The sequence below is a fragment of the Phalangium opilio genome, unplaced genomic scaffold (assembly GCF_054372755.1).
Source record: "Phalangium opilio isolate 3A_F unplaced genomic scaffold, DU_Popi_V2 ptg000209l_1, whole genome shotgun sequence".
In the NCBI taxonomy this organism is placed as follows: domain Eukaryota; kingdom Metazoa; phylum Arthropoda; class Arachnida; order Opiliones; family Phalangiidae; genus Phalangium; species Phalangium opilio.
The window spans coordinates 2,801,908-2,828,188 of NW_028324217.1; the positions used below are offsets into that span (position 1 = coordinate 2,801,908).

Here is a 26,281-nt window from a genome sequence, read left to right on the forward strand (position 1 = left end):
GTTCGATGTCGGTTAACCCACTTGGGTAAATCTTAATTTTCGATTCATTTTGGTGTTTTTGAAGAACTACTATGGAAGGCACCCGAATTACTTCGCGATCCGGATGCTCCGCCTTGCGGGACCAAAAAAGGCGATTCTTATTCGTTCGGAGTGGTACTTTACGAACTTGTTGGCCGACAAGGACCATACGGAAATTTGGAAATTACACCATCTGGTGAGTACTAATTTTTTCTGGTTTCCCCTCGTAACGATCAAAACGACGTTTGAACAACAATTGTTGTCTACCAATAATATTCAAAGACAGATTATCTTGCAAATAATATTAAGTGGCAATTATATTGTTAATTAAGATTTTTTTTTATAAATTAATTAATCCGTTTAGCTTGAATTATCGTCCGTTTCAGATTAAATTTAATTTACTTTGATAAGAAATGGGGACATGGGTGAGTTGTGGTGGCCTTTGTCGATAAAGATACCTATTGGGGCGTAAAATTGCTTCCCATATCAGCTTCGTTATTAACGAAGGTTATAGTTGCTTAACATCTTATTAAAAGCAGGTGGTTTTAATAAATACAGGGTGTTCTTCCAAAAAGGGTGGTGGGTAATTATAGGACCGAAGTATTGTACATGAGTGGGATGCGTGGATGGTTAGTTCTATGGGAAATCAACTGAATTTTGAGTGAATCGATGAAATGTGTTATGTAACTTCTCTGACCAGCCCTTAGATTTTGATTGAGCCCACACAAGGGAAGTGCGTGTGCATTCCCTAACCCACAAGTTATCATGAATTAACATTGGAGAAGTGTTGATGATTGGGTGACCCCCTTAAATTTAATACGTAAGAAACTGAACAGACAATTATTTGTAATTTAATTAAGGGGGTCATCCAATCATAAACACTCCTTTCAATTATCATTCGTAACTTGTGGGTTAGGGGGTTCATTCATAACTTGTGGGTTAGGGTGTGCATGCATCCCTTGTGGGGGGCTCGATCAAAATCTAAGGGCTGGTCATAGAAGTTACATAACACATTTCATCGATTCACTGAAAATTCAGTTGATTTCCCATAGAACCATCCACGCATCGCACTCGTGTAAAATACTTCGGTCCTATAATTACCCCCGACCCCTTTTTGGAAGAACACCCTGTATATTAAAAATGAACGAAAATGAAATTTGTTAATTTCTTACCAAGTTTCTAAGAGGATATAGGTATCGTATTTTTTTTTTTATTCTGAATTTGATATCCGCTAGCGTTTAATCAAAATCTAGAAAAAACATAGATTAAAGAAAAGTAAATTGTATCAAAAAAAAAAAAAAAAAATACTTGGTCGTCTTGGTTACGTCTTTCATTTAATCAATATCAACAAGGACTTTTAACCATGAAACTATACTAAAAATAATTTTTAATTTACCAAACCTGGAATACATAAAACTACTGGGAATAATTGTGCCCCTTGTTAATTTCTATGAATTCGTGTTTTGTGGGTATAACGGGCTTGAGAACTTTATTACTATCCCCGTCACACAAGGTCATAATTCTGATGGCGTCATTTTTTTTTTTTTAATAAGTACTAGTTCAGCTAGCTAGCTAATTGGACCAAGTCATCTTGCGACTTATTGCCACTTATCTAACGCCTTTACAATGCATAGAGGGGTGGTGGCTAGCCCCTATGCCACAGCTAACCGACAGCGCCCTATACTAACTATTACCGTTAACCTCTGCAAGTTTTGATGGAAAGGAGAAACCGGGTTAGACCGCGGAGGAAAACTCCTTTAACAAGCGGGGAGAGAACTTGCAAACTCTACGCAGAAGGATTTCTTCCCAGATTTTTCACCCGGTGCCACAGTCCGGGATCGAACCCGGGATCCTCTTGCTGCGAGGCGAAAGCGCTAACCGCTACGCCACCCACGCCTTACTTACTTCTAACTGTTGTTTCATTAGTTAATGGTAGCAACGCCTGTTCCTAGGCGCGCATGGTGCAAGGTGCAACAGGAAGCGAGATAGATTATTAATTAATTTGCTATGGGTAAAATTCGATTATACATAATGATTAGTCTAGCTAGCTCCTCCCTCAAAGCGCGCCTAGATACGTTGAGAAATTAAAATGGTGGGTACACAATGATTCCAATTGGCTGTATGTATTCCTGACGAAACCGAATACGTTTACCGAGACTATATAGTGCAACTAGACTCCCCGTCTCTTAAAGGTCGCGAACAAGAAAGGGTATAAATAGAAATTCTGTTTTTGACAGTTGAAATAATAAATACATTTAAAGTGGTCGAATAACGCGATGTTATTATTGCTATGTTTTGTTGGAGTCAAAAATATTCCTTATTTCGGTATGAGTAAGATATGTTCCGTTCCATAAGTATGACTCTATCTATACGAGTTCGTAATGCTACTGAGAGACTTAAGGCTCTTTCAGACGATCCAACTTTTTGACTCAGCTTGATGGATCAAAAAGTTGTATCAACTTGCCCAACTTTTGAAGGGAAAAGTGTAGTAAATCCTTCTTTTCATAGGACTAAACTTTTACCGCCAAATGGAACTTTTTAAGCGCCACCTACCTTGGCACTTACGAAATAACCCGCGAAAAAGGCTTTTTTGTAATTCATTTTGATTGGCTGAACGAAACGAACTTAAAAAGTTGAGTCAGCAAAAATTGGATCACTGATCGAATTTTTCCTAGCCAACTTTTTTGGTGACTCAACTCATCCAGCGTATATTCATACGATCCAACTAGTTGATTCAACTCGAGTTGACCCATCAAGCTGAGTCAAAAAGTTGGATCGTCTGAAAGGGCCTTTACAGTTCTCGAGATAACTAGTTCGAGAAGGAGAACGACGGAAGCGAGTCAATTGAAGTCCTAACTACACTCGCTGGTGGTTAATTAATTTTGCAGGACCAAGTTCCATCTAGGTCCTATTTAGTCTGAACTTACTAAGCCCAAATTTGACAGCAGCGCCATACTCACCAGGCGTATGTCGCTTTACCCTGCTGAATCTATGACCTAGCTACTTCAATGACTTCAAAATTACAAGCTCCAGTTTCTAAGTTACCAGAGATTAACAAACTTATGTAACACATCTAATATTCCTACGCTAGTTTTAAATTCCCTTATGTACCACGAGATGGCAGTAAATACCTTATCATTGGCTTAGAAGCCATGCACTTTCCATTATTCTTCTATTTGCCTTTGATACTACAAACACCGTGTTATCGAACGATGCAGGGAACAATTGTAAAGTTTAGTTCGCTATTTAATTGCTAGTCAATGGAAACTAAAACGAAAATCGAAAGGGTTTTTTTTTGTTATCTCAATGGGTAGTTAGCAAATAAAGTGTTTGGAAATCCCTTATTTTGTTTTGCCAGCACGTTTTCGAAAATCCCCTTTCAGTGACTAGCTCGCTTTGTCACCTCAGTCTCTACGATCCTTTTGTCTCTCTCTGATACCTAAGCTCTCTTTCGACCGACCGACCGACCGCCTGCATTTTCAGCTTTTTGACTTTATCGAGGGGGTATTCACTAACCGAGGGTTTCAAGTTACAACATATACACCAAACGTGTCTCGATATTTTTCTCTCTAGCTTATTTGACTAGAGACCAAGTATATAGGATGTTATTGGACATACCTGTCATGAAATTATAGTAGGCTATAACTGTCTGTTACCCGCGGCGTCGCTCGCGTGTAATAAGAACTTCCATCAAAATGATATAAAGAATGGGTAGATTTTACTGATGACTTATATTTTTGTAGCACTTTAGGAGCGAAGGCACTCGGCGTTGCCCGTCAGCCCGTCGGGATGCATTTTTTATTACTTTTCAAGCGGACATTATTCTATAAATAAGGGTTTTTAAATTTTTGGCCGCCATTTAAAAAGATGGCAACAAATCGAACCCAAATGACCATTCAGCCCGTCTATAGGTTAAAGGAAACCAGTGTACTAAATATTGTGAAATCGGTTGAAACGCGCGGACTTTGTTGCGTAGAGAAGATTTTTTACATTTCTGGGCGCCATTTTTTAAGATGGCGGCGGATTGGAAAAAATCTTCCTTAGTACGCGCCTACTACTTATGAGTAACGTTCCTGCAAATTTTCAGCCTTCTAGGGCAAGCGCGGTTTGGGCTGGGCGTTGATTATAACTTTATAAGTCAGTCTGTCAGTCAGTCAGGACTTTGATTTATATAGATATAGATTATTGGACATACCTTTCATGAAATTATAGGATAATATAGGACAGGTTTAAATATATAGGTACTATAAGATTTCTTTTAGTGCAACTGCTATTGCAGAATTAAATGTAATTAGTTTCTAAGTATCTGTCCCCTCGGTCTTTATCCGAGTCGTTGTTCTGTAAATGATCTCTGTTGGCGCCTGGTGAACCTTTTGTTTTGTCGCCCGCTATCTTACTGCAAACGGCTGTTCTTTTAAAATTCGCTAAGGCATTTTCGCACCAGAACCTTAACCTTAACGAAAAAGGAACCTTAGGCCACCGCCTCCTCTATATATTAATATATAGGCAAAGGAAAATCGACAATCCCCGTTTAAAGATTTAGTTTAGCCAAGACGCTAACAATTTTTTCTCTTTCTACGGATATGCATTGTATCTACCAGAAGAGGATAATAGAAGAAGTGTTAAAGTCACTCTGTAACCTCTTAATATTCTTTAGTTATGTAACATGAATGATTCTTCCCAGGCGAGGGACCCCCCCCCCCCTTTTGTTAATTTGCTCTCCCGCTCATAAAACTTCCTTTTTTGGAAAAATACACTGATATTTAACTTTTAAAAACTTAACTTTGAGTTTATTTTAAAAAAAATCTAAATTTTAAACCACTGCAAATCAAAATGCAATAACACCAAAAAAACATCAAACTTTTGAACACATTTTTTTTAACTTAAATTCATATCTACATGAGAAGGGATTCTCGCAAATATTCATTCCGGAAACCATCTTCGTTATCTCGTAAACAAATTTGAAGCGCTTGATCACAAGCGCATGTTGCAATTTGACACGTGTTCTGAGATACATCTAAATATATATTTAAGTATGTTTAAAACATATTATGAAGCAAAATTAGTCTGAGGTGAATTTACCACAAGTAATAGGTCTTCTTTTATCATTTTTGAACATGAATTTGTACGTAATAAACATGGGGTGTACGTTATCACATAACGGTCGTGCTAGTTGCTCGTAACACTTATCATGAACCTGACAACACCTGTTAATTAAAAATGATTAAAAACTTTAAATTGTTCAGCTAGCTAATAGAGTAATATCGGTTACGGGGAGGGTGACATTAAACTCTGCCCATTCGCCCTTTTGGAGGCAGAATTTAACATGAGCTCTATAGCCACCAGAAGGTGACTCCATCTGTTGGCTTGTTAATTTAATTGGCTGAAAAACCAATGACGTCTCACCCCCCCTCAGCAAATATAACTCTATTGGACCAAGTCATATTGCGACTTATTGCCATTTATCTAACGCCTTTACAATGCATAGAGGGGTGGTGGCTAGCCCCTATGCCACATCTAACCGTGAGGGCTAATCACTCACTTTGATTACATACCTGTCTATTTCGTCAACAGGTTCTAATTCAGTTCTTTGACCAAATCCGCAGTAATTTCCATAGCGTGCAAAATCGTAGGGAGAATGCCGTGTTAGTTTATTGACCATTGCGGCCATTTCCATGAACGAACTGGAAACTAAATTGAACTACCTTATTTATATATTATTTTAGAAAAATAAAGTTAATTATTAGATAATTAATAGTTAATTCGTAGCGTTGAACCCAATTAGTTACTATAATAGCTGGGATAGATTTAATTTTAGAAGTAGGAATGGAGAACAGAGTAATGTGGGCTACAGAGGTAAAAAGGAATTACGTATTTTTCGCCGTCCCCGTCAGCAACGTCATCAAAACGTAGTTTAAAACTGAGCCAATAAGATAATTTAAACTTTTCGTTATGTGTTGGAGGGAGGGAGGGGCTCTATACTGGGTGGTCTATGAGTCGGAATAACTGAAGTAAATACTAACCGTTAGACTCCATTCCTACTTCATAAATTAAATCTATCCCTGATAATAGCAACTTTTAACCAAACCAAAAAACTACAATTAATAATGATCTGGGACTACTTATATTAGGTTAAAACACGACAACCAGTTTATACAATAAAGTAAACAATAAACAACAACAATTTTAATTAAATCAAACCTTCATTAAAAAAGCAGATGCCACAAACACACATAACTGAAAAAGAACATTAACAACACTTAATTACTTACATAGACAATTATTATTATTATTATTAATGTAAACATATTTTGAATTGTATAACAATTTTACAACTCACCGCACACAACAACATAATTGTCCATGTTTACCGCACTTCTTGGCTAGACAATGCCGAGTTTTCAACTTAATTTTTAGGCGTTTGAAAATTAAACTTCGCATATGTTAAACCAACACATCTAGATTGCGACGTAAGGTTTTCAAAAAAACACTACATTTTGTACTTAGTTCTAAACGCTAAGCCATGCAGTGTTGAAACCCTGAAAAACCTTATACATCTGTACGACAGCGGTTGTAACTGTAGTTGCATTCATTTTACATTTAACCTCGAAAGCTAGAATCGCGCCAGTACTTGAGTTTAAAATTTACCTTACGGTATTTATTGATCTACTTAATACATTTTCTCGTTCAGAATCAAACAAACTTAAATGAAAATAAAACTTCGCAAATTATTTTCTTGATAATTACTTTCGTTGTCTCTTAAGCAAATGGTCAAGGCAGAATCGCATTCGCAAATAGCCATTTCGCAAATACTTTGACCCAATTCTAAGTACAGTTATAAGAGATTACAATGCAGTAATTTATAGCAGGGATAGATTTAATTTTAGAAGCAGGAATGGAGAACGGTTAGTATTTACTCAGTCAGACTCATAGACCACCCAGTATAGAGCCCCTCCCTCCAACACGTAACGAAAAGATGAAATCATCTTATTGGCTGACTTAAACTACGTTTTGATGACGTTGCTGACGGGGACGGCAAAAAATACCTCTGTCGCTATGACCACCGCCTCTTATTTCATACCTCCCCCCGTCCCGTGGAAGGGGGTCCGGGACTTTGACGCGCGCCTCTATTCCTACTTCTAAAATTAAATCTATCCCTGGTTATATGTATTACTCTATCAAGGAATACATACAGATAATTGGAATCATTATGCAACCATATGTATATCCCATGTTAATTTCTATGAATTGGGATTTAGTGGGTATACCAGTCTTGAGAACTTACTACGCGTCACGCAGCTCCTCCCTCAAAGCGCGCCCAGAATCGTTGAGAAATTAAAATGGTGGATACACCATGATTCCTTAACTATCAAGTCTTAACTTACCACAAATTAAGGGTAGTTTTTCATTAGGTTTAATTTTAAACTTATAATTAATTAAAAGGCCATATCCGCATTTATTTAACTGATCAGCTTTGTCGTAGCAATTATCGTGAATTTGGCAACATCTGGGTAATTTTGAGGGCGGTATTAATTAATAAAGGCAAATTAAATAATCGATAAATCAATAAATAATTAATATTTACCGGTCAATTTCATCTTTGGGTTCCTTGCGCATTTTGCCTCCAAAACCGCAATAATTGCCGTATCTTGAAAAGTCGTATGGTGAGTGACGAGTCATGTTTAGTACCATTAGAGCCATTTCAATTGGGGAACAGTGAGCTAAGTGTATTTTATTAATTGGCTTAAATTAGAAATATTCTTAATTCTAAAGTTCTTAATTTAATTTAGTAGATGTTTTATATTATGTACTTACCATTATAAAGTATTTGAAATTCAATCATTAAAAGCACTATAAGTAAGTGATTGAAGTTATTTTATTTTAAAATAATAAGGGTGATTTTTCTAAATTGGGAAATCTTTTAAGGGCATTTTTCTAAATTGGGAAATCTTTTAAGGGGATTTTTCTAAATTGGAAATATTTTTAAGGGGATTTTTCTAAATTGGAAATCTTTTAAGGGGATTTTTCTAAATTGGGAAATATTTTAAGGGGATTTTTCTAAATTGGAAATATTTTAAGGGGATTTTTTTCTAAATTGCAAATCTTTTAAGGGGATTTTTCTAAAATTGGAAATATTTTAAGGAATTTTTTTACTTACCGTAATATTTAAATATATATACCATAAGTGTCGTAAACTAAATTTAATTTAAATTCAGTTAACATTGGAACAAGAGATAATTATTTAAACTAAACTATACCAAAGTTAAACATAATTAAAAACAGCCGAAAATCACAGTAAGACTGTAACACGGAAATGTAATATTTATGTGAAATTTTATTCAAATCGCTGAAAATCTACCGCAGAGTTACGCGTTATACTATCTACACCTAGACTGAAAACGTTGTTAAGCTATCGCGGCTATCGCCGCGCGTTTTTCAACACGTACATCCGCTTTGAATAATAAATCTTTTACACCCTTGTTACTAACGACAGTTCAATTCAAATCAGTTCTGTAAAAGTAATCAATACACGGAAAAGTTGTCAGACATAGGCGATTAGATAATTCAATTAATTTAGAATTAAAGTAATAAACCATTTTTAAAAATCGGCGTTGAGCCATAAGTTTACAAGATATGTTCCATAAGTATGACACTACCTATAGGAGTTCGTAATACTACTGAGAGACTTACAGCCCGAGATAACTAGTTCGAGAAGGAGAACGACCGACGGAAGCGAGTCAATTGAAGTCCTACCTACACTCTGTGGTTAATTAATTTTGCAGGACCAAGTTCCATCTAGGTCCTATTTAGTATGAACTTACTAAGCCCAAATTTGACAGCAGAGCCCCACTCACCAGCCGTATGTCGCTTTACCCTGAATCTATGACCTCCCTACTTCAATCACTTCAAAATTACAAGCTCCAGTTTCTAAGTTACCAGAGATTAACAAACTTATGGATGGAACATATCTTATGAACTTATGCCTATTTCAAGCAACCAACACCGAAAACTTGTGAACTTAAGCCTACTTACATGTAAACCGCTTCTTCAGCGAAATATACAAAGTTTGCAAATTAAAAGCCACAACAGTCCAACGCAAATGTTTATTATGGAATACGTAGCCATTGTCCCGCAAACAAATAGTTAATTCCACGTCACAGAAACAAGTAGCCAAGTGACATAATTCTAGAGCCGTTTTTGTTCTATAATTAAAAGTTTGCCTAAAAACTTTGAGATATTTACCACAAAACGGCCTTGTATGGTTTATTCTAAATCCGTAACGAACAAGCCATGGGTATTTACACATTTTAAAAATATCAATGTAGCAATAATCGTGTATTTGACAACAGCTAAAATAACAAATAAATTGGGTTTGTTTAAGCACGAATATACATACAGCTACTAGGAATAATTGTGTGCCCGTGTTAATTTCTATGAATTCGGGTTTTGTGGGTATTAGTTCCGGGCTTGAGAAGTTACTATCCTTCAGGTCTCATAATTCTAATGGCGTCTTTCTAACTGTGATTTTATTGGTTGGTAGCAACACGTGATTCATATTTTTAATAGTAGCATTAAAGAGTATGGATCAAATTTTGAACTCACTGGTCAATTTTATCAACTGGTTCAGCACCCATTACAAAACCAATACCGCAATAATGTCCGTAGCGAGTAATATCGTATGCTGAATGATTTGTAATGCTGTGCAGCATTTGAGCTATTTCAATTGGTGAAGAGTGAACTAAGCCAGGGTTGTTTATCATACCATGACCAGTCATAATTACAAACAAGGCTAAATAATTAAATACCATATTACTTTAGATTAAATATATTGATGGTAATTATGTAATTAACTGTATAATTACTTACCAGCAATTGAAAACATTATTTTAGACTAGAAAAGAACTACGTTTTTGTTAACGATGTGTATCAATGCGCCTTAGCTTTGTGTTACTTATGGAAGAATGTTAAACTAATGATTTTCTTTACAATATCGAAATAAAACTCTGACTTTGATTGAATATGTTACCGGAAGTAACTATTTTTACTTCCCATACGGTATTTGCTTCCGTTTTTACAGGTAGGAAGCAATGAACTATCACGTATCCCACATGTTGTTAAAATTTTATTACGTGAAATAAAAGCAGGTTTTTGTTTGTTTCATTTTCAGAAATTATTAAACGCGTTATGAGACGTGGAGATGGCGCTCCATTCCGACCACCCATGGATATTTTGGATAACGTTTTTGATTGCGTTCGTCAATGTCTGAAAGAATGTTGGCAAGAAGAACCCGACTCGAGACCTGATTTCAAGGTCATAAGGGAGAGATTACGGCCCATGCGCAAAGGAATGTAAGCTTATTTGTCTTATTAAACTAATAAGCTGAACAGACAATGATTTCTAGCTTAATTAAGGTGTCATCCAATCATAAACACTTCTCCAATGTTCATTTATAACTTGTGTGTTAGGGGGTGCAATGGTGCATCCTTTGTGGGGAGCTCAATCAAAATCTAAGGGCTGGTCATAGAAGTTTCATAATACATTTTCCGTTCTCAAAATTCAGTTGATTTCCCATAGAATCATCCACGCATCCCAATCATCAAATGTGGATGAGAGGGAAAGTATGACAATGGCCATAGAGCCTGTGTTAAAAAACGCGGACATCAAAGTTTCGCCAATAACTATTTAGTTTACTAGTGACTGATGGACTTGCAAAATCGCGACCGAAAGTAGTTCAGACATTTATGCTCCTTGGTTTAACCATAGCCCACTCGATCACGCGCATCACGACGCAAGCTGCTCGCGCTATAGCTAAATTACCGAGGTTTTTTTAAACGTGTCTAGTTTTATTGTGTTCTTCTATCGCTTCGATAACCTTACTTAAATCCATTCAAATACCTTTTAAAACATTACCAGCTACTCTGTCCTGACTACAAACACAAATCGAGGAAGTTCTAGCATACACAATAGCAGACGACGGTAACCGCGAATTAACACAAGACCTATTTTAATGGAGTGAACAGGCCCTGTATAGCTACGCCAATAAAACGGTCAACTACGGCAAAACTCTGATGACGCGCGACTTTTGGCCATTTTCATACTTTTCCTCTCATCCACTTTTGCAATCATATACCTATGTTTCGGTCCTATAATTACCCTCCCTTTGTAATAACACCCTGTATAGTTAATACTACATAAAAATACTATTTTGCGACAGCTTAACTGGTTGACATATATACCTTGTTCTAATTTAATTTTAAACCCTCATTTTATTCATTCATTCATTCATTTTATAAAGAAACATTATCAAAAAAGAACAAACTATTATGTAAACCGATTAGACTAATAATGATGACAGGAATACACACAGCAACTAAGAATCATAGACCCCCCATGTTAATTTCTATGCGATTTTTGTGGGCCGAGCATCTTACTATCCCCCGTCACGCCTATTAATAATTCTGATGGCGTCTTTCTAACTGTTATCATGGAAGAAAGTATGGAAGGCCAACTCCCCCTTTGGGCTGTGAAAGGTGGTTTAAAAATAGCGACGGGTTCGCCCTCTGTCCGTCATACTGAAAGCGAAAGCTTCCAGGCTGTCAAAAAAGGCGGGATTTTTAAAATTTCAAATTTCCCGCCATCCCGTTAATAAACCGACCCTTTTCACCAAAAGAAAATACATTAAGTAAGGACGCCGCCATGTTTGTTTTCAGTATGACAGCTAGGGGTGCTGTAGTATGCAGTGCTACCGGCCACCTTTCAAAAAAAGGGCTGAGTTGGCCTTCCATACTTTCTTCCATGCTGTTATTAAATTGGCTTTATAGCAACGCGAGATCATAGGTGCAACAGGCAGCGAGATAGATTATTAATTCGCTATGGGTAAAATTCATCATACATAATGATTAGTCTAGCTAGCTCCTCCCACAAAGCGCACCTATAGATACGTTGAAAAAAATGCGTTTAGCACAATGATTCCTAGTAGCTGTATGCATTCCTAATGATGGTAATAATAAAGAGAGGCCAATGTACCGCGTAAATCCCCGTAAAATCGTAAAATCATCATCATCTTAGGGGCTTTTAGGGAATAATAGGAGTTGAAATGAAGTTAAGGAGGCACTTTTACCAAAGCTTTTATCACTCAATATAATGGAGAGAATTTTCTGCACAGGTTCCTAAAATTGAAAAGCATAAAAGGCCCTAACCTAAAATGGACTTTCAAGAAGCAATATTCACAGACCCCAAATGCCCTTTTTTTTTTTAAAGAAATAATGCCCCTTACATAACTGTTCCCTAAGAAAAAACGAAGCCATTCAAATAATGGGTTTAAACTAGTGTAGTTTAAAAATTATGTTACGATTTTTTAAGTGGATATCATATACTGAAAGAACATCAAAGTTAAAAATCAAATTGAAATTGGGTAGTTGCAATAAAAGGTAAACCCCGCCTATCAAACGTCATCCTGTTGATTGCCCAATCAGAATTACTCCCCCAGTAGCCTTCCACTTCATAAATAATCAACCATGTAGATATAAAAGGGAGGAGTCTGATTTAAGCCAAACCCATTTGTTGTTTCCCTACAGAAATAGCACTTTGGGGCAGTTTGTACTGTTTTTAAATGAAAATTTATAATAAACAGCGGTTGCTATGCAATTGCTGATTGGCTAGAGGCTCCAACTACAAAGTTTAAATACAAATTGGGACTCTGCAATAATTGTTTAACCCCGCCCATTATACGTCATAGTATTGTTTATCCAATCAGAATTATTCCCCCAGTAGCCTTCTACTTCATAAATCCTCAATCATGTAGATGTAAAAGGGTGGAGTTTTCTTTAAGCCAAACCCCTTTGTTGCTTCCCCATAGAAATAGGACTTTGGGGCAGTTAGTACTGTTTTATATGAAAATTTACAATAAACAGCGGTCGCTATGCCTAGTTGCTGATTGGCTATAGGTTCCACCAATAGCATTCTTCAGAATAAACTAACCCAAAAGCTAATAATAATGATTAATAAGTCTTCGTCTATTTTTAGGAAACCCAATATTTTTGACAACATGTTAGCAATGATGGAGAAATACGCCAATAACCTAGAGGCGTTAGTTGACGAAAGGACTTACCAGTTGATTGAAGAAAAGAAGAAAACTGAAGCTTTGCTGTATGAAATGCTACCCAAGTAAGTGTTCCTTGCACTGTTTGCCTTTCCGAGTGCGTAGTGTTACAACACGGGCATTTATCGGTGGTATACTTCGATAGTGATTAGGTTTTTATTTTGTTCTAGGCCCAGTTTCCTTTGTACATTACGTTGCACTTACAGTTGATTAAACATTTATTATCTGTTACGTAGGTACGTGGCCGACCAATTGAAACAAGGACACAAAGTCGAAGCCGAATCCTTTGATTCAGTTACTATATACTTCAGTGATATTGTGGGGTTTACAAGTATGTCAGCGCAGAGTTCGCCATTGCAGGTAAGGACTGAAAATATATTTTAAGGGCTTTTTAAGTAGTAAAAGTTCGGATTTTTGTTGAAAATTAAAATCTTCAATTACTCGGGTTCTGGTTGACGTAGGTGCATGAAATCGGTACTGTTCGATAGAGGACAATAACAGCTATCATACCGTCGAAGGGTTTTACCTTAGCTTGTAAATCGCCAGAGCTCTGACGCATCAAAGTTGGTTGGTCTATATTAGTGTAAACATGATTTTGCTTTTAAAAACCTTAATTACTCCGGTTCTGGTTGTTGTAAGTCTATGAAATTGGCACCGTTCGAAAGAGGACAATTACAGCTATGATACCCTCGAAGCGTTTTTCGTTAGCTTGTAAATCACCAGAGCTCTGACGCTTCAAAGTTGGTCTTTATTGGTGTAAGCATTTTTTTAAAAAACCTTAATTACTCGAGCTGTGTTTGATAATACTTGGTACGGTTGGACTTATCATATCCTGTAAGCGTTCCCCGAACTTTGCGTTTAAAACGCCACTGTTCTGACGTTCCAAAGCTGAGTCTACATTCTGTCACTCACATGGTTCCGTTATTCACTCAAATCAGATAACGTTACATATATCGTGACCTTTCACCCAAGAAAATTTTGTTTAAATAAATCACGAGGGTTTCCTTTTGAATAAAACAAAATTATTCTAGGCCTAGAACAGGGGATGTAAAACTATGCAACTTTAAAGTGCACATCTAACTTAAATCCACTGTAATTTATTGGGAATCAAAAATGCACCCCAAAAACAGTGAAGAAAACAACCGCATCATAAGCCTATAATGCCTAAGTATACGTCAGTGAAGTCAGTCGCTTTGCTCGCTTAATTAGACACGTGTACGTAAAAGATTTTCGCAAGTTTGAAAACTAGTTTTCAGTTTCGTCATGCAGTGACTGTTGAGATGGCGCCACATCGCTAGCTACCGCCTTTTCTTTACCCACTATAGCTCACTCGATTATGCGTTAATGACGCGTGATCGAGTGGGCTACGCTTTAGCAGACGACACTGAAAGGTTTTAATTTTATTGGCGCCGTATCTGAAATTTATTATGGATGTTTGGCTATTTTAGTATTCAAAAAAGTCTTTGGCTGTAAAATCAGCATAAACGCGACACGTGTTAAGTCGTCTGCTACATTGAAATGAACTTACCGACGCCAGGGTGCAACGAAATTAACAAGTCGACCACGATGGGATCGTAAGATTTTACCCTGGTCTAAAAAACCCTTTAGGTACGACAAAGCAGCCGACATTTGCCTACATGGCAAATCCCCTTCAGACCCACACTTATGGATATTATGATAACCTTATGATATATATAAGACTACAACAACCTCTGTTTTATTTATTTTGCTCTCAGTGGTCTAGCTTCATTTCTTATTTATGTTATTCGAAAACCCAAGAAAGTGGTTGAGTTAACCTTTGAGAACCTTAGAGATCGAAACAAGTTCACTGATTTCTCAATGAGATTGTCGCCAGGATTGCAAGTCGCTCATGGACTATAGAAAAGAAACTAAGCTTTTGGACTAACGTCTTTTGTTTTTATGTTGTGTCACACTAGGGGCTATATATGTCAAATTTACCCGGTTGATTCGAGGGGACCTTCACTCGTATTTGAACACGTTTCATCTACTCTAAATTGATTAAGGTGTGCTGGAAATGTTGGGAGTGATTAACCCCTCGGTTAGTCTTGTGAATTCAATACATCGTTCATGTTATTTGAAGTAATGCGTATTATTATATAGTCGCTGTATTTTCTTGGTAGGTTTTTTATGCTTGAACCATAATAAATCTACATTGTATCTAGTAACTTGAATATAATCAGAAGGGTATAATAGAAGAAGTGTGAAAGCCACTCTGTACGCTCTTAATATTCTTTAGTTATGTGTAACATGAATGATTCTTTCCAGGCGAGGGAGACAGACCCTTTTTGTTAATTTGCTCTCCCGCTCATCGAACTTAATTAAGATGGGTATAGTCTAATGCATTTCCTATGGAGGGTTTGTTTGTTTACTTTTTGCTTAATTACTCGGCCCCTGTTTGTCGTAGCCCTACGTTTTTAGTATGGTTAGATGGGGGAGAAATTGGGCTATAACATACTCAAAGGACATCCGCGTATCTCTAGTAGAACCAGAGTTATAGGCCTGAGAAGTTGGGTCTAAAGCTATTTCTATGGAGGAGTTTGTCTGTTTACGTTTTGCTTAATTACTTGGTCCCTGTTTGTCGTAGCCCTACGTTTTTAGTATGGTTAGATGGGGGAGAAATTGGGCTATAACATACTCAAAGGACATCCCCGTATCTATAGTAGAAACAGAGTTACGAGCTTGCAAAGTATAGTCTAATGCATTTCCTATGGAGGGGTTTTTTTGTTTACTTTTTGCTTAATTACTCGGCCCCTGTTTGCCGTAGCCCAAAGTTTTTAGTGTGGTTAGATGGGGGACAAATTGGACTATAACATACTCAAAGGACATACCCGTATCTATAGTAGAAACAGAGTTACGAGCCTGCAAAGTATAGTCTAATGCATTTCCTATGGAGGGGTTTGTTTGTTTACTTTTTGCTTAATTACTCGGCCCCTGTTTGCCGTAGCCCAAAGTTTTTAGTATGGTTAGATGGGGGACAAATTGGACTATAACATACTCAAAGGACATCCCCGTATCTCTAGTAGAACCAGAGTTATAGGCCTGCAAATTTGGGTCTAAAGCTATTTCTATGGACGAGTTTGTCTGTTTAGGTTTTAATTAATTACTTGGTCCCTGTTTGTCGTAGCCCTACGTTTTTAGTATGGTTAGATAGGGGAGAAATTGGGCTATAACATACTCAAATATAACTATCGCATCGTGCTAGGTGAATTAACTATAACTGTTTGGTATTTACTAAATCCCAATGCAGCAATCGATTAACCCACAAACCTAGATTGTCTTGACGTGGGACAAAAATTAATTAACACACAAGCGCGTGCATGGGCCTTGGCAAATAGTTAAGCAGCGCTAATAGATATAGTAATGATGAGGAATTAACTATTTACATGGCGTATGCGATTCGGTTTAGCAACTAACCTTGCCTATAATAAATGTTAATTCTGATATTGGTTGGTTAGGGAGAATCACGTTACAATTACGGTACCCGCTTTGTGGCAGGTACACTTCCTTCAAAAAGAAGTATTATATACTTCTGATATATTCTCCTTTCGAATGTTAATGGCAAAGTTGTTACTGTAATGGATTAAGGATAATGCTTTTAAAAACATTGCCTTGGAATTGATTGAGCTATGAACTGATTTGATTAAATGGAGAATTTATTTATTTAATTAAAGATAAAGGTCCATATAAAATGATTTCTTTATTCACCAAAGAACCATCCCTTTCATGTACTTCGGTTTGACCCTCCCTTTAAATAAATATTGCTAGATAATTCAACATTACATCACATATCCATGACAATAAAATATTCAAAATATATACTTCATCAATATGAATAATTTTTCATATTTTGAGATAGTCTTAACCCTCAAAAGAAGTGGGAGCTTTTCTCGATTTTATGTTACAAAGAAAATATACAGGGTGTTGTGTTATAAAAAAGGGGGGGGGGTAATTATAGGACCGAAGTATTGGTACATGAGTGGGATGCGTGGATGGTTCTATGGGAAATCAACTGAATTTTGAGTGAATCGATGAAATTTTAAATGGAACTTCGTTGACCAGCCCTTAGATTTTGATTGAACCCCCCACAAGGAATGCATGCATACACCCCCTAACCCACAAGTTATGATTGAACATTGGAGAAGTGTTTATGATTGGATGACCCCCTTAAATATAATACGTAAGAAACTGAACAGACAATTAATGATTTCTAATTTAATTAAGGGGTCATCCAATCATAAACATTTCTCCAATGTTCATTTATAACTTGTGGGTTAGGGGGGTGCATGTATCCCTTGTGGGGGCTCAATCAAAATCTAAGGGCTGGTTCCATAACACATTTCATCGATTCACTCAAAATTCAGTTGATTTCCCATAGAACCATCCACGCATCCCACTCGTGTACATACAATTCTTCGGTCCTATAATTACCCCAACCCTTTTTGTAACCCAACACCCTGTATACTATATAAAACAGTAAATATAAAAATCGCCTTTTCTTTGAAAATTCCGAGAAAAGTTTCCTAAGTATCTTATCGTTTTATTTTTTTCCATTGCACGGCACCTTAGCAGAGAGGGAGATAAAGTGACGTGTACGGATGGGGGTTTAAGAATCAGTTTTTGGTTCACGTCTGACAGTTGGAATTATTCCCACGGGGGTTGACATATTCGCAAATCCTACGGCCAACTTGAACAGTCACGTGATGGAAACTCTATCAGATAAAAAAGACTTTGCCAAAAGTGAAATTGGATTGATGGGTAATCCTTAAAAAAAATCCATAAGAATAAAAATCAGGACCCCCAAGTCCCGAATTTTGACCCGTACCCTATGGTTCCCACTGCGGCTTTCTATCACTTTAATTTTAGGGTCTTTGGTGGAAGTGACCAACCATAAGTGATATGTTCCGTTCCATAAGTATGAATGGCACTACCAATACAAGTTCGTAATGCTACTGAGAGACTTACACTCCTCGAGATAACTAGTTCGAGAAAGAGAACGACAATTAAGCGAGTCAATTGAAGTCCTAACTACACTCGGTGGTGGTTAATTAATTTTGCAGGACCAAGTTCCATCTAGGTCCTATTTATTCTGAACTTACTAAGCCCAAATTTCACAGCAGCGCCTCCTCACCAGGCGTATGTCGCTTTACCAAGAATCTATGACCTATGCTTCAATCACTTCAAAATTACAAGCTCCAGTTTCTAAGTTACCAGAGATTAACAAACTTAGGGAACATTTTAACCTTAACTTAAGGACTAGGTGTCCATGTAGAGTCTTTGTATCCTGGCGTGACGTGTTGCCTGTGTCATACATCAAATAAATTTTACCCACGCACCGATGCCTTCTTTACAGTCCCTTTAATTAATGAATAATTCTACTAATTAAAATCTCGATAAAAGTTTTAATTAACCTAACACAAAAACTAGAGATAATTTATTTAAAGTATTTATTTAATAAGTAAATAATTTCATTTTAATTTCAGGTTGTTGATTTTTTGAACGACCTCTACACGTGTTTCGACTCTATTATTGGTAACCACGATGTTTATAAAGTCGAAACGATTGGTGATGCCTATATGGTAGTGTCCGGTCTCCCCATACGAAACGGGGACAATCACGCTGGTCAAGTCGCGTCCTTGGCCCTTAGTCTCTTAGAAGCCGTACAGAAATTTCAAATAAGACATAGACCGGGGGATAAGTTAATGCTACGAATTGGAATTCATTCGGGTAAACATTAATTAGTTATATCAGGGATAGATTTAATTTTAGAAGTAGGAATGGAGAACAGAGTAATATCTGGGCGCGCGTCAAAGTCCACGCGACGGAGGGGGGGGGGGTATGAAAGAAGAGGCGGGTCATAGCGACAGAGGTAAAAAGGAATTACGTATTTTTCGCCGTCCCCGTCAGCAACGTCATCAAAGCGTAGTTTAAGTGAGTCAACCAATAAGATAATTTAAACTTTTCGTTACATTACGTGTTGGACGGAGGGGCTCCATAATGGGTGGTCGATGAGTCGGAATAACTGAAGTAAATACTAACCGTTCTCCATTCCTACTTCTAAAATTAAATCTATCCCTGGTTATATTTATTAAAACTAAAAATTTGTTTAAAACAAATTCTTAATAATATTTAATATTAATTTTTATAGGTCCCGTCTGCGCAGGCGTTGTGGGTTTAAAAATGCCTCGTTATTGTCTATTTGGAGACACAGTCAACACAGCGTCAAGAATGGAATCAACAGGATTGCGTCGGTCTTAAAAACACTTTTTATCGTAAAATTTATATTTAACAAAGCTGTTCGTTTTGAGTTACTGAATGAATAGGCCAAGGCTTACGGTTGAATTTACCAAGGCTTAGCTAAAACGTTGAATCTCTAATGATATATTTTTTCCGTCTTTTTGCCTTCATTTATGGACTCACAACGGACAGTTTTTGGGGAGATACTAAGAAAGCAAGGGTATTTTTTTTGGGGATCTGGAAATTCAGGGAACACTTAACTTAAGGAATGGTTGGTTACAGGCCTACATTATGTTTCAAGATGGGAGGGTAATAGTACCATAGACGTTTATTTCGAAGCGCGTCTTTTTGTGACGGAATTGTTTCAAAATGTCGTAGAAGTTACATTTTCGACTCAAAATTGATTGATCATAAAATAATATTAGAATTAAGACAGAAAACTTTGAGAGGGGTGGAACTACGAGAATGTGACGTCAATATAGAGGTATATCACTTGAAGGGGGGGGGAAACGTCACAGTTGGGCCTGCCAATAAACGGAGCCGGTTTTCACCCTCCTTCCGTTCGGGCCTCTGAAGATCTCTATGCTAAATTTCGCGTTCAAAAAAGCTCATGGGCGGGGACTAATGAAACCGCGCCTCAAAAACTCTCCTTTCCCCCCGGAATTGAAATAGCTCTATAGAGAGCTTTCAGTTGAAGGAGGAGCTGAGTGAGTCTCGTGACATAATTTACGCTGCCATATTGGTGGGTTTAAACTACAGCAATGAAGCTGAGATCACCCCCAATATGGCTACCTGAACAGTAGCCGGTAAGCGGTAAGACTTGGGAGGGTGTGATACTATCGCATCTGAAAGCTCTCCATTGGTATAGTCTAAATTGTATGGCCTGAGCTGACGACTTCCAATATGGTAGCCAAAACTGAGGTAACATGTAGGAGGGTGTGACGTCACGATAAAATTCGTAGTAGCAGACTATTCCTTTAGTTGAGCGTTCCCTGTTTTCACTATTTTGACAATAAGGTCGGCCTCTTCAGGTTATTTCCCCCACAATATTGAAATGGGGTTTTATTCCGGAATCTCAATTTTTGTTTCCTTTTTCCGCGATTTCCCTCAAGATGTCGAAAGGATTTCCTCCTCCTTTTTCTTCTTCTATTGTTGAAGCTCCTCGAATATGATTGAGTTTCAAGTCGTAGGTGAAAGTTAGTCTTCACCACCAAAATACAGGGTGTTACAAAAAGGAAGGGTGTAATTATGCATGAGTGGGATGCGTGGATGGTTCTATGGGAAATCAACTGAATTTTGAGTGAATCGATGAAATGTGTTATGTAACTTCTATGACCAGCCCTTAGATTTTGATTGAGCCCCCACCAAGGGATGCATGCACCCCCTTAGCACACAAGTTACGAATGAACATTGGATTAGAGTGTTTATGATTAGATGGACTCTGAAAGACAAGGCTAATTCACTAAAGGGGTCATCCAATCATAAACACTTCTCCAATGTTCATTTATAACTTTTGGGTTAGGGGGTGCAATGAAGCACCCCTTGTGGGGGCTCAATCAAAATCTAAGGGCTGGTCATAGAAGAAGTTACATTTAACATTTTCGATTCACTCAAAATTCAGTTGATTTCCTATAGAACCATCAACGCATCCCACTCATGTATGTACAATACTTCGGTCCTATAATTACCCCCATCCCGTTTTGGAACCCAACACCCTGTATAAAAAGGGGGCAAAAGTTGAAGTCTTGTGTCGTTCCTAAAATTTTATAAAAAAAAAATATTTTTCATATTTTACCGTATGGGGATACGTTGGATGACCTAGATAGATTTGATGTTTCGCGGAATTTTACGGTTGACTATATGACAGATCGACTTTTTCTTCATTGAAATTGAAATTGTTGAAATAGTCAATGAAATTGGAATTTTACAAATATGCATTTTTTTTTTTTGAATTGGCAGTATTGACTTTTCAATATGAACTAGAATTTTAATGAAAAATGCTGCTTAATAAAATTTGTAGGTTTAGGGATTAGGGTAGGCTCAATTAGAGCTTCGTATTGGGACGGACTATGTTTTATCAATGGCAAATACGAATAACAGAAAGTGAGTCGTAGGCGACAATCGTTGCCTCCAAGCCAACAAAAACGTATTTACCGCCATTTAGTGGTATACTAGGGAATTGAAAAACTCGCAAATTAATAGGTACAAGTCATACGCGAGTACGCATGGGCAAACCGAATTAATGTTTCATTTATCAACCACCAGGTGTCGCCCCATACTTAATCTAAGCTATTTTAATAATATCCTTGAAGCAAATTAAAGTATAATCATTTCTAAGGCATTCCCAGCCAGATCAATTAATGCCTACTAGGCCTATAAAATTCAAATAAATTAACCGAATTGGTTGACTATTTTAATTAGTCTTTTAGAGAAATTAACAAAAGATAAGGTAGAGCAATCACTGATTGGCTGGTTATCTAGCCAAAGAAACTACAGAGATAAAGAGATTAAGACTTGATTGGTGTATGTCGTAAACCTTACTAGGACTACACTACACCATGCTTTCAAACATCAGCTAGCTCACTTTCTATTATATTCTATTTGCCTTTGCGAATGAATGCTTAGAATTTCTTTCTTGGAAACACTTTTCACGGATATTTTTTCCATTTTCTCTTTTGTCCTTTATAGCTTTACGGATCCATTGCAGTTCGGCTTGCAAACTCATCCTGGATAAATTGGGCGGATACGTTCTCGAAGATAGAGGCGTTATCTCCATAAAGGTAAGGAGCTAGGCCAGTTATTTTTATCGGACTCTCGAGGAATGCTGGGATAGCTTGCTATATAGACAATCCATAAACCCGTTCTCGGCCAGCTTCCTTCTTGCACCGTCTGCAACCCTGAAATCTGAATTTCATTCCTGGTTTTGATTTATGCGCGAGAAATGCTGGAATGCGTACGCAAATTGTCTTATTCTATGATCGGCCAGGAATTGTTTTGGTTTTGGTTTTGGTTGAATATAATTTTTGCGGGATTTGTCATGAAAGGGGTCATTTATTATTCCTATTGATTATTTTCTATTCTCATCCTGGGGAATTTTGTGTGGTCATATATGCATTTAAAAACGTATGAGAACAAGCTTATTGGAGCTTACGTATTATGGGCTGCTATTTGGGTATTTTTGCTGCCATTTACTTGTTTTGGGCAATTAGTTATTCTTTTTGGGCGATTATTATATTATTTCGGGCTATTATTTACTTATTTTGGGCGATTATTTACTGCTTTTTGGGCGATTATTTACTCTTTTTAGGGCCGTTATTTACTCTTTTTTGGGCCGTTATTTACTCTTTTTTGGGCCGTTATTTACTCTTTTTTGGGCCGTTATTTACTCTTTTTTTTGGGCCGTTATTTACTCTTTTTTGGGCCGTTATTTACTCTTTTTTTGGGCGATTATTTACTCTTTTTTGGGCCATTATTTACTCTTTTTTGGGCCATTATTTACCTATTATCGGCGGTTATTTACTTTTCATTTGCTTCAAATGCACGTTATCAATAGAGTTATCATAAAGTGGGCATATATACCTGCTTTTACATGTATTGCACTATTAACTCATTTGGGGTTATTATCTGCTCATGATTTGGGGAAATTGCACGTTACCAATCGCGATACACCATAAAGTCGGGATTCTTAGCACATATTGCACACTAGTCATATTTGGTTCTATGCTTTATATTTGCACGAAAACGCTTCTTGCACGGTTTACACAAATTTCGCGAATACCATCGTTTCGTGGCTTTACCAGTCCTAAAAGAAATCCTTGCAGCATGTGTCAGTTTGTTTTTGGTGGCAATGTACCATCCACTGCATGATGTAAACATCCCAAAAACACCCATAAACTGTTCGATGACCACTTGACCCCGATGTATTAAAGGGCAAAGGTGATATGCGGACATACTGGTTACTTGGCGAAAGCGAGGAACGTAGACAAGCCGCTATTATCAACAAGTCAACGTTGTCGCAACCAACTGCTAACGAGTTGAAAGCGTCAAACAGCAACTTGACGCGAAGTTCCTTCAGAAAACAACACAACCATCAACCTCCAACTGCAGTTGTCCCACCAACTGTCAACTTAGAACAACCTCCTCATTCTAGTCCCGGACACAATGCGTCACGTCCCGAGTCTCCCGAGGACAGTAAAACTGATCCGGACATCAAGGACTTTACCAACACTTCGTCGCATGTACGTCGCGCAAGTAGCAACGATATTGGACTTGCATTTCGTGAAGGTTGCAGTTGGCCATTACGAGAATGCAACAATCTTAGTGTGTCCGAACCGACTTCCTTCCTGGGCGGTAAAAGGACCTCGTGTCCTTGTTTGGATACGAATTGCGACTGTCCCAAGGATATCACCACTCTTACCTCTAGTCAAACGTTTCCCGGACAACCCGATCGCGTCATAGCTATCTCAAAATCAAAGGATTACGTTGAGATGTTACCCTTCGCGGAATCCACAAGAGTCAGTAGGACATTGTTACCCATGTTTTTATTCGGGTCTCGTAGCGTTTCGGATACTCTACCCTTATTGGCCCGGTCTCCGGTGACGATTTGCGACGACGAGGAAGAAGGGGAACCAATCACCCGTGATGTAGAGACGATAGCACCGACCACGCCCCCAATGACCGGTTATGACCGGTTAAGGAACCTGTTTCAGGATTGCGATCGCAGAAAAACAGTCGTGGAACATTGGGAAAGTGAACCGTTTTTGACCATACATCCTGGAACGTCTAATAACAATCATGGTGGATCGCGGACCTCACTTTGGGTTAAGAAACATATGGACGAGTTACCCTTAAAAGATTTAGGTAGAAATTTAGAAGTGAATTGTAATTCGAACTCAACTGCCTCCGTGAAGAAATGACGTTATTATTGTTAAGAAATAAATAAATAAATGAATAAATTTATTTAAGACTCTAGTGTTGTTGATGAGATTAATTATAATATATTAATTAAAATTTTAATATTTAATTATGTTATGATGTTGAGAGATTTAAAAAGCGTAAAAGTCGGTAATTTAATTTATTTAAGTTAAATAAAGAATATTTTTTCTTCGTAGTTTTGTCATTTGTTTATTATTTAAGTGGTATTTATCAACAGGAATTTGATGCACGGCAGTACAAATCAATTCACCCATGGTACCACGGTTTTAGGTTGAAGATTAGCTTCAAGTGCCATCTGGTTATAGCAACAAGAACTACTATTTACAGGTGACTAAGGTAGTAAAATTTATCCCCGAGAGGTGGCTGCACAAGTTGATGCCATCCAAGCCTTGGTTTTTAAATAGAAACTATGTCAGTCCAATAACAAACTTAACTCCTCCAAGATGTCGCTCACTCAGTTGATCTGTTATCTCACAAGGGGAGTGGTTTATTGGTTTTTAACGCAACTAGCGCCGCCAAGTGTCGTAAAATTGAACTTCACTATTCTGTCTTTTTAATACCACTTAACGTTTCAAATAAACTAACATCTTGATGTGTTATGTCAACTTAAGGCCTTTTCAGACGATACATCTTTTGACTCGACTAAAGGAATCAGAAGGTTGAGTGAACAAAATTGTTCAGTAATCAATTTTTAGTTTTTGATGCAAGTTGACCAGCTTCTCTTCACACGACCCAACTAATTTACTCAACTCAAGTTGACTAATCTAAATGAGTCAAAAAAAAGTTATATCGTCTGAAAGGGCCTTTAGAATATTCCACCGTAGATGGATTTACATTTAAAAATAACACCACGATACTGCCATCTGTAGGAATTTCCTGGCAGCTTTATTATTAAATGGTTAGTCTATTATTATTCTTTTATTTTAAAGGGGCTAGCCGGAGCTGTTGGGGTGAAGGGGGGGGTCAAACTGTTGGTTAGCACATTGCTAACCCGCCCACCGCGACGGTGGCGCCATTCCTTATGGCCAAAGAGCTGGGTGTTTTCCCCCTGAACTAAGGGCGGACTTCCCCCCAACAGCGCCGGTTAGCCCCTTTAAGGTACAAATCGATACAAAATTAAATTGATCGATTGAATGGAAATTAGGTGTGCATTTGGAAATGGCGCGTTAACAGACTTTAGGTTAATTAACAATTTGCGTATTAAGATTTAAATAACCACCCTAATAATATATATTAAACGCGCAATATGTTATATTAAAGTATACATAGATGGCAGCACCAACATTCTTCCACGCAATCTCGAGACCCCTTTCCCCCCCCCCCTTCAAAAAATCAATGAAAATAATTCATAAACCCCCTCATATAAACCGGCGTTTTCTTTGTTAAATTCCACAGGTTGTAACATTGTAAATGATGCTTCAGACTAGGATTCATACCATTAACACAAGGATTACAGGCTACTTGAACGACAATAGTGTATAGCCCCCAAATGACAGAAAACTGAAATACCTTCTAGATAAAAGCATTTCACGTGCCACCTCTACAATCAAATTAAATCAGGCAAAAAAATGCCCACGCCCCATAAGGCACTAAACCCAGAAAACCTTATAGATAAAAGCATTCCCCATGTCACCTCTACAATCAAATTAAATCAGGCTAAAAGTGCCCACTTCAGGAACGAAATGGTAGTAGAAGTGTCAGGTGGAATGAATACTTTATTATATCTTTAGATATGGGAATTGGGAAGATATCCTTCTATGACGTATAGTCAACATGGTCCAAGCGACAAATCAGGAACATAAATTCTCCCCACGCCCCCATAAAGCAGAAGTGAGATGAGACTAGAAGTATCGAGGTAAGCAAATTCTTCACTTGGCAAAAGTGAATATTCTTGATAACACACCAACGGTTGGCCCTCTGGTAGCGGTTTCAGAATTTCCCCTCCAAAACGTGAGACGCTCGCGGTGGTAG

At 37.5% G+C, this 26,281-nt stretch overlaps 1 protein-coding gene across 2 annotated transcripts in view; it reads left to right on the forward strand.

The window, feature by feature from the left end:
• The window catches only part of LOC149618362 (guanylate cyclase 32E), a 166,875-nt gene extending 142,524 nt beyond the window's left edge, over positions 1–24,351 (forward strand). The window contains exons 13-20 of one of the 2 annotated variants that reach the window (XM_089854926.1): positions 65–214; positions 10,187–10,367; positions 13,045–13,185; positions 13,357–13,480; positions 18,622–18,865; positions 19,287–19,385; positions 22,064–22,155; positions 23,305–24,351. In XM_089854926.1, coding sequence (XP_089711052.1) covers positions 65–214; positions 10,187–10,367; positions 13,045–13,185; positions 13,357–13,480; positions 18,622–18,865; positions 19,287–19,385; positions 22,064–22,155; positions 23,305–24,291 — 2,018 coding nt within the window. In that variant the 3' untranslated portion in view covers positions 24,292–24,351. Of the gene's footprint in view, positions 1–64; positions 215–10,186; positions 10,368–13,044; positions 13,186–13,356; positions 13,481–18,621; positions 18,866–19,286; positions 19,390–22,063; positions 22,156–23,304 lie in introns of both variants that reach the window. The other variant, XM_089854927.1, reaches the window with a different exon arrangement.
• The last annotated feature ends 1,930 nt before the right edge of the window (positions 24,352–26,281 follow it).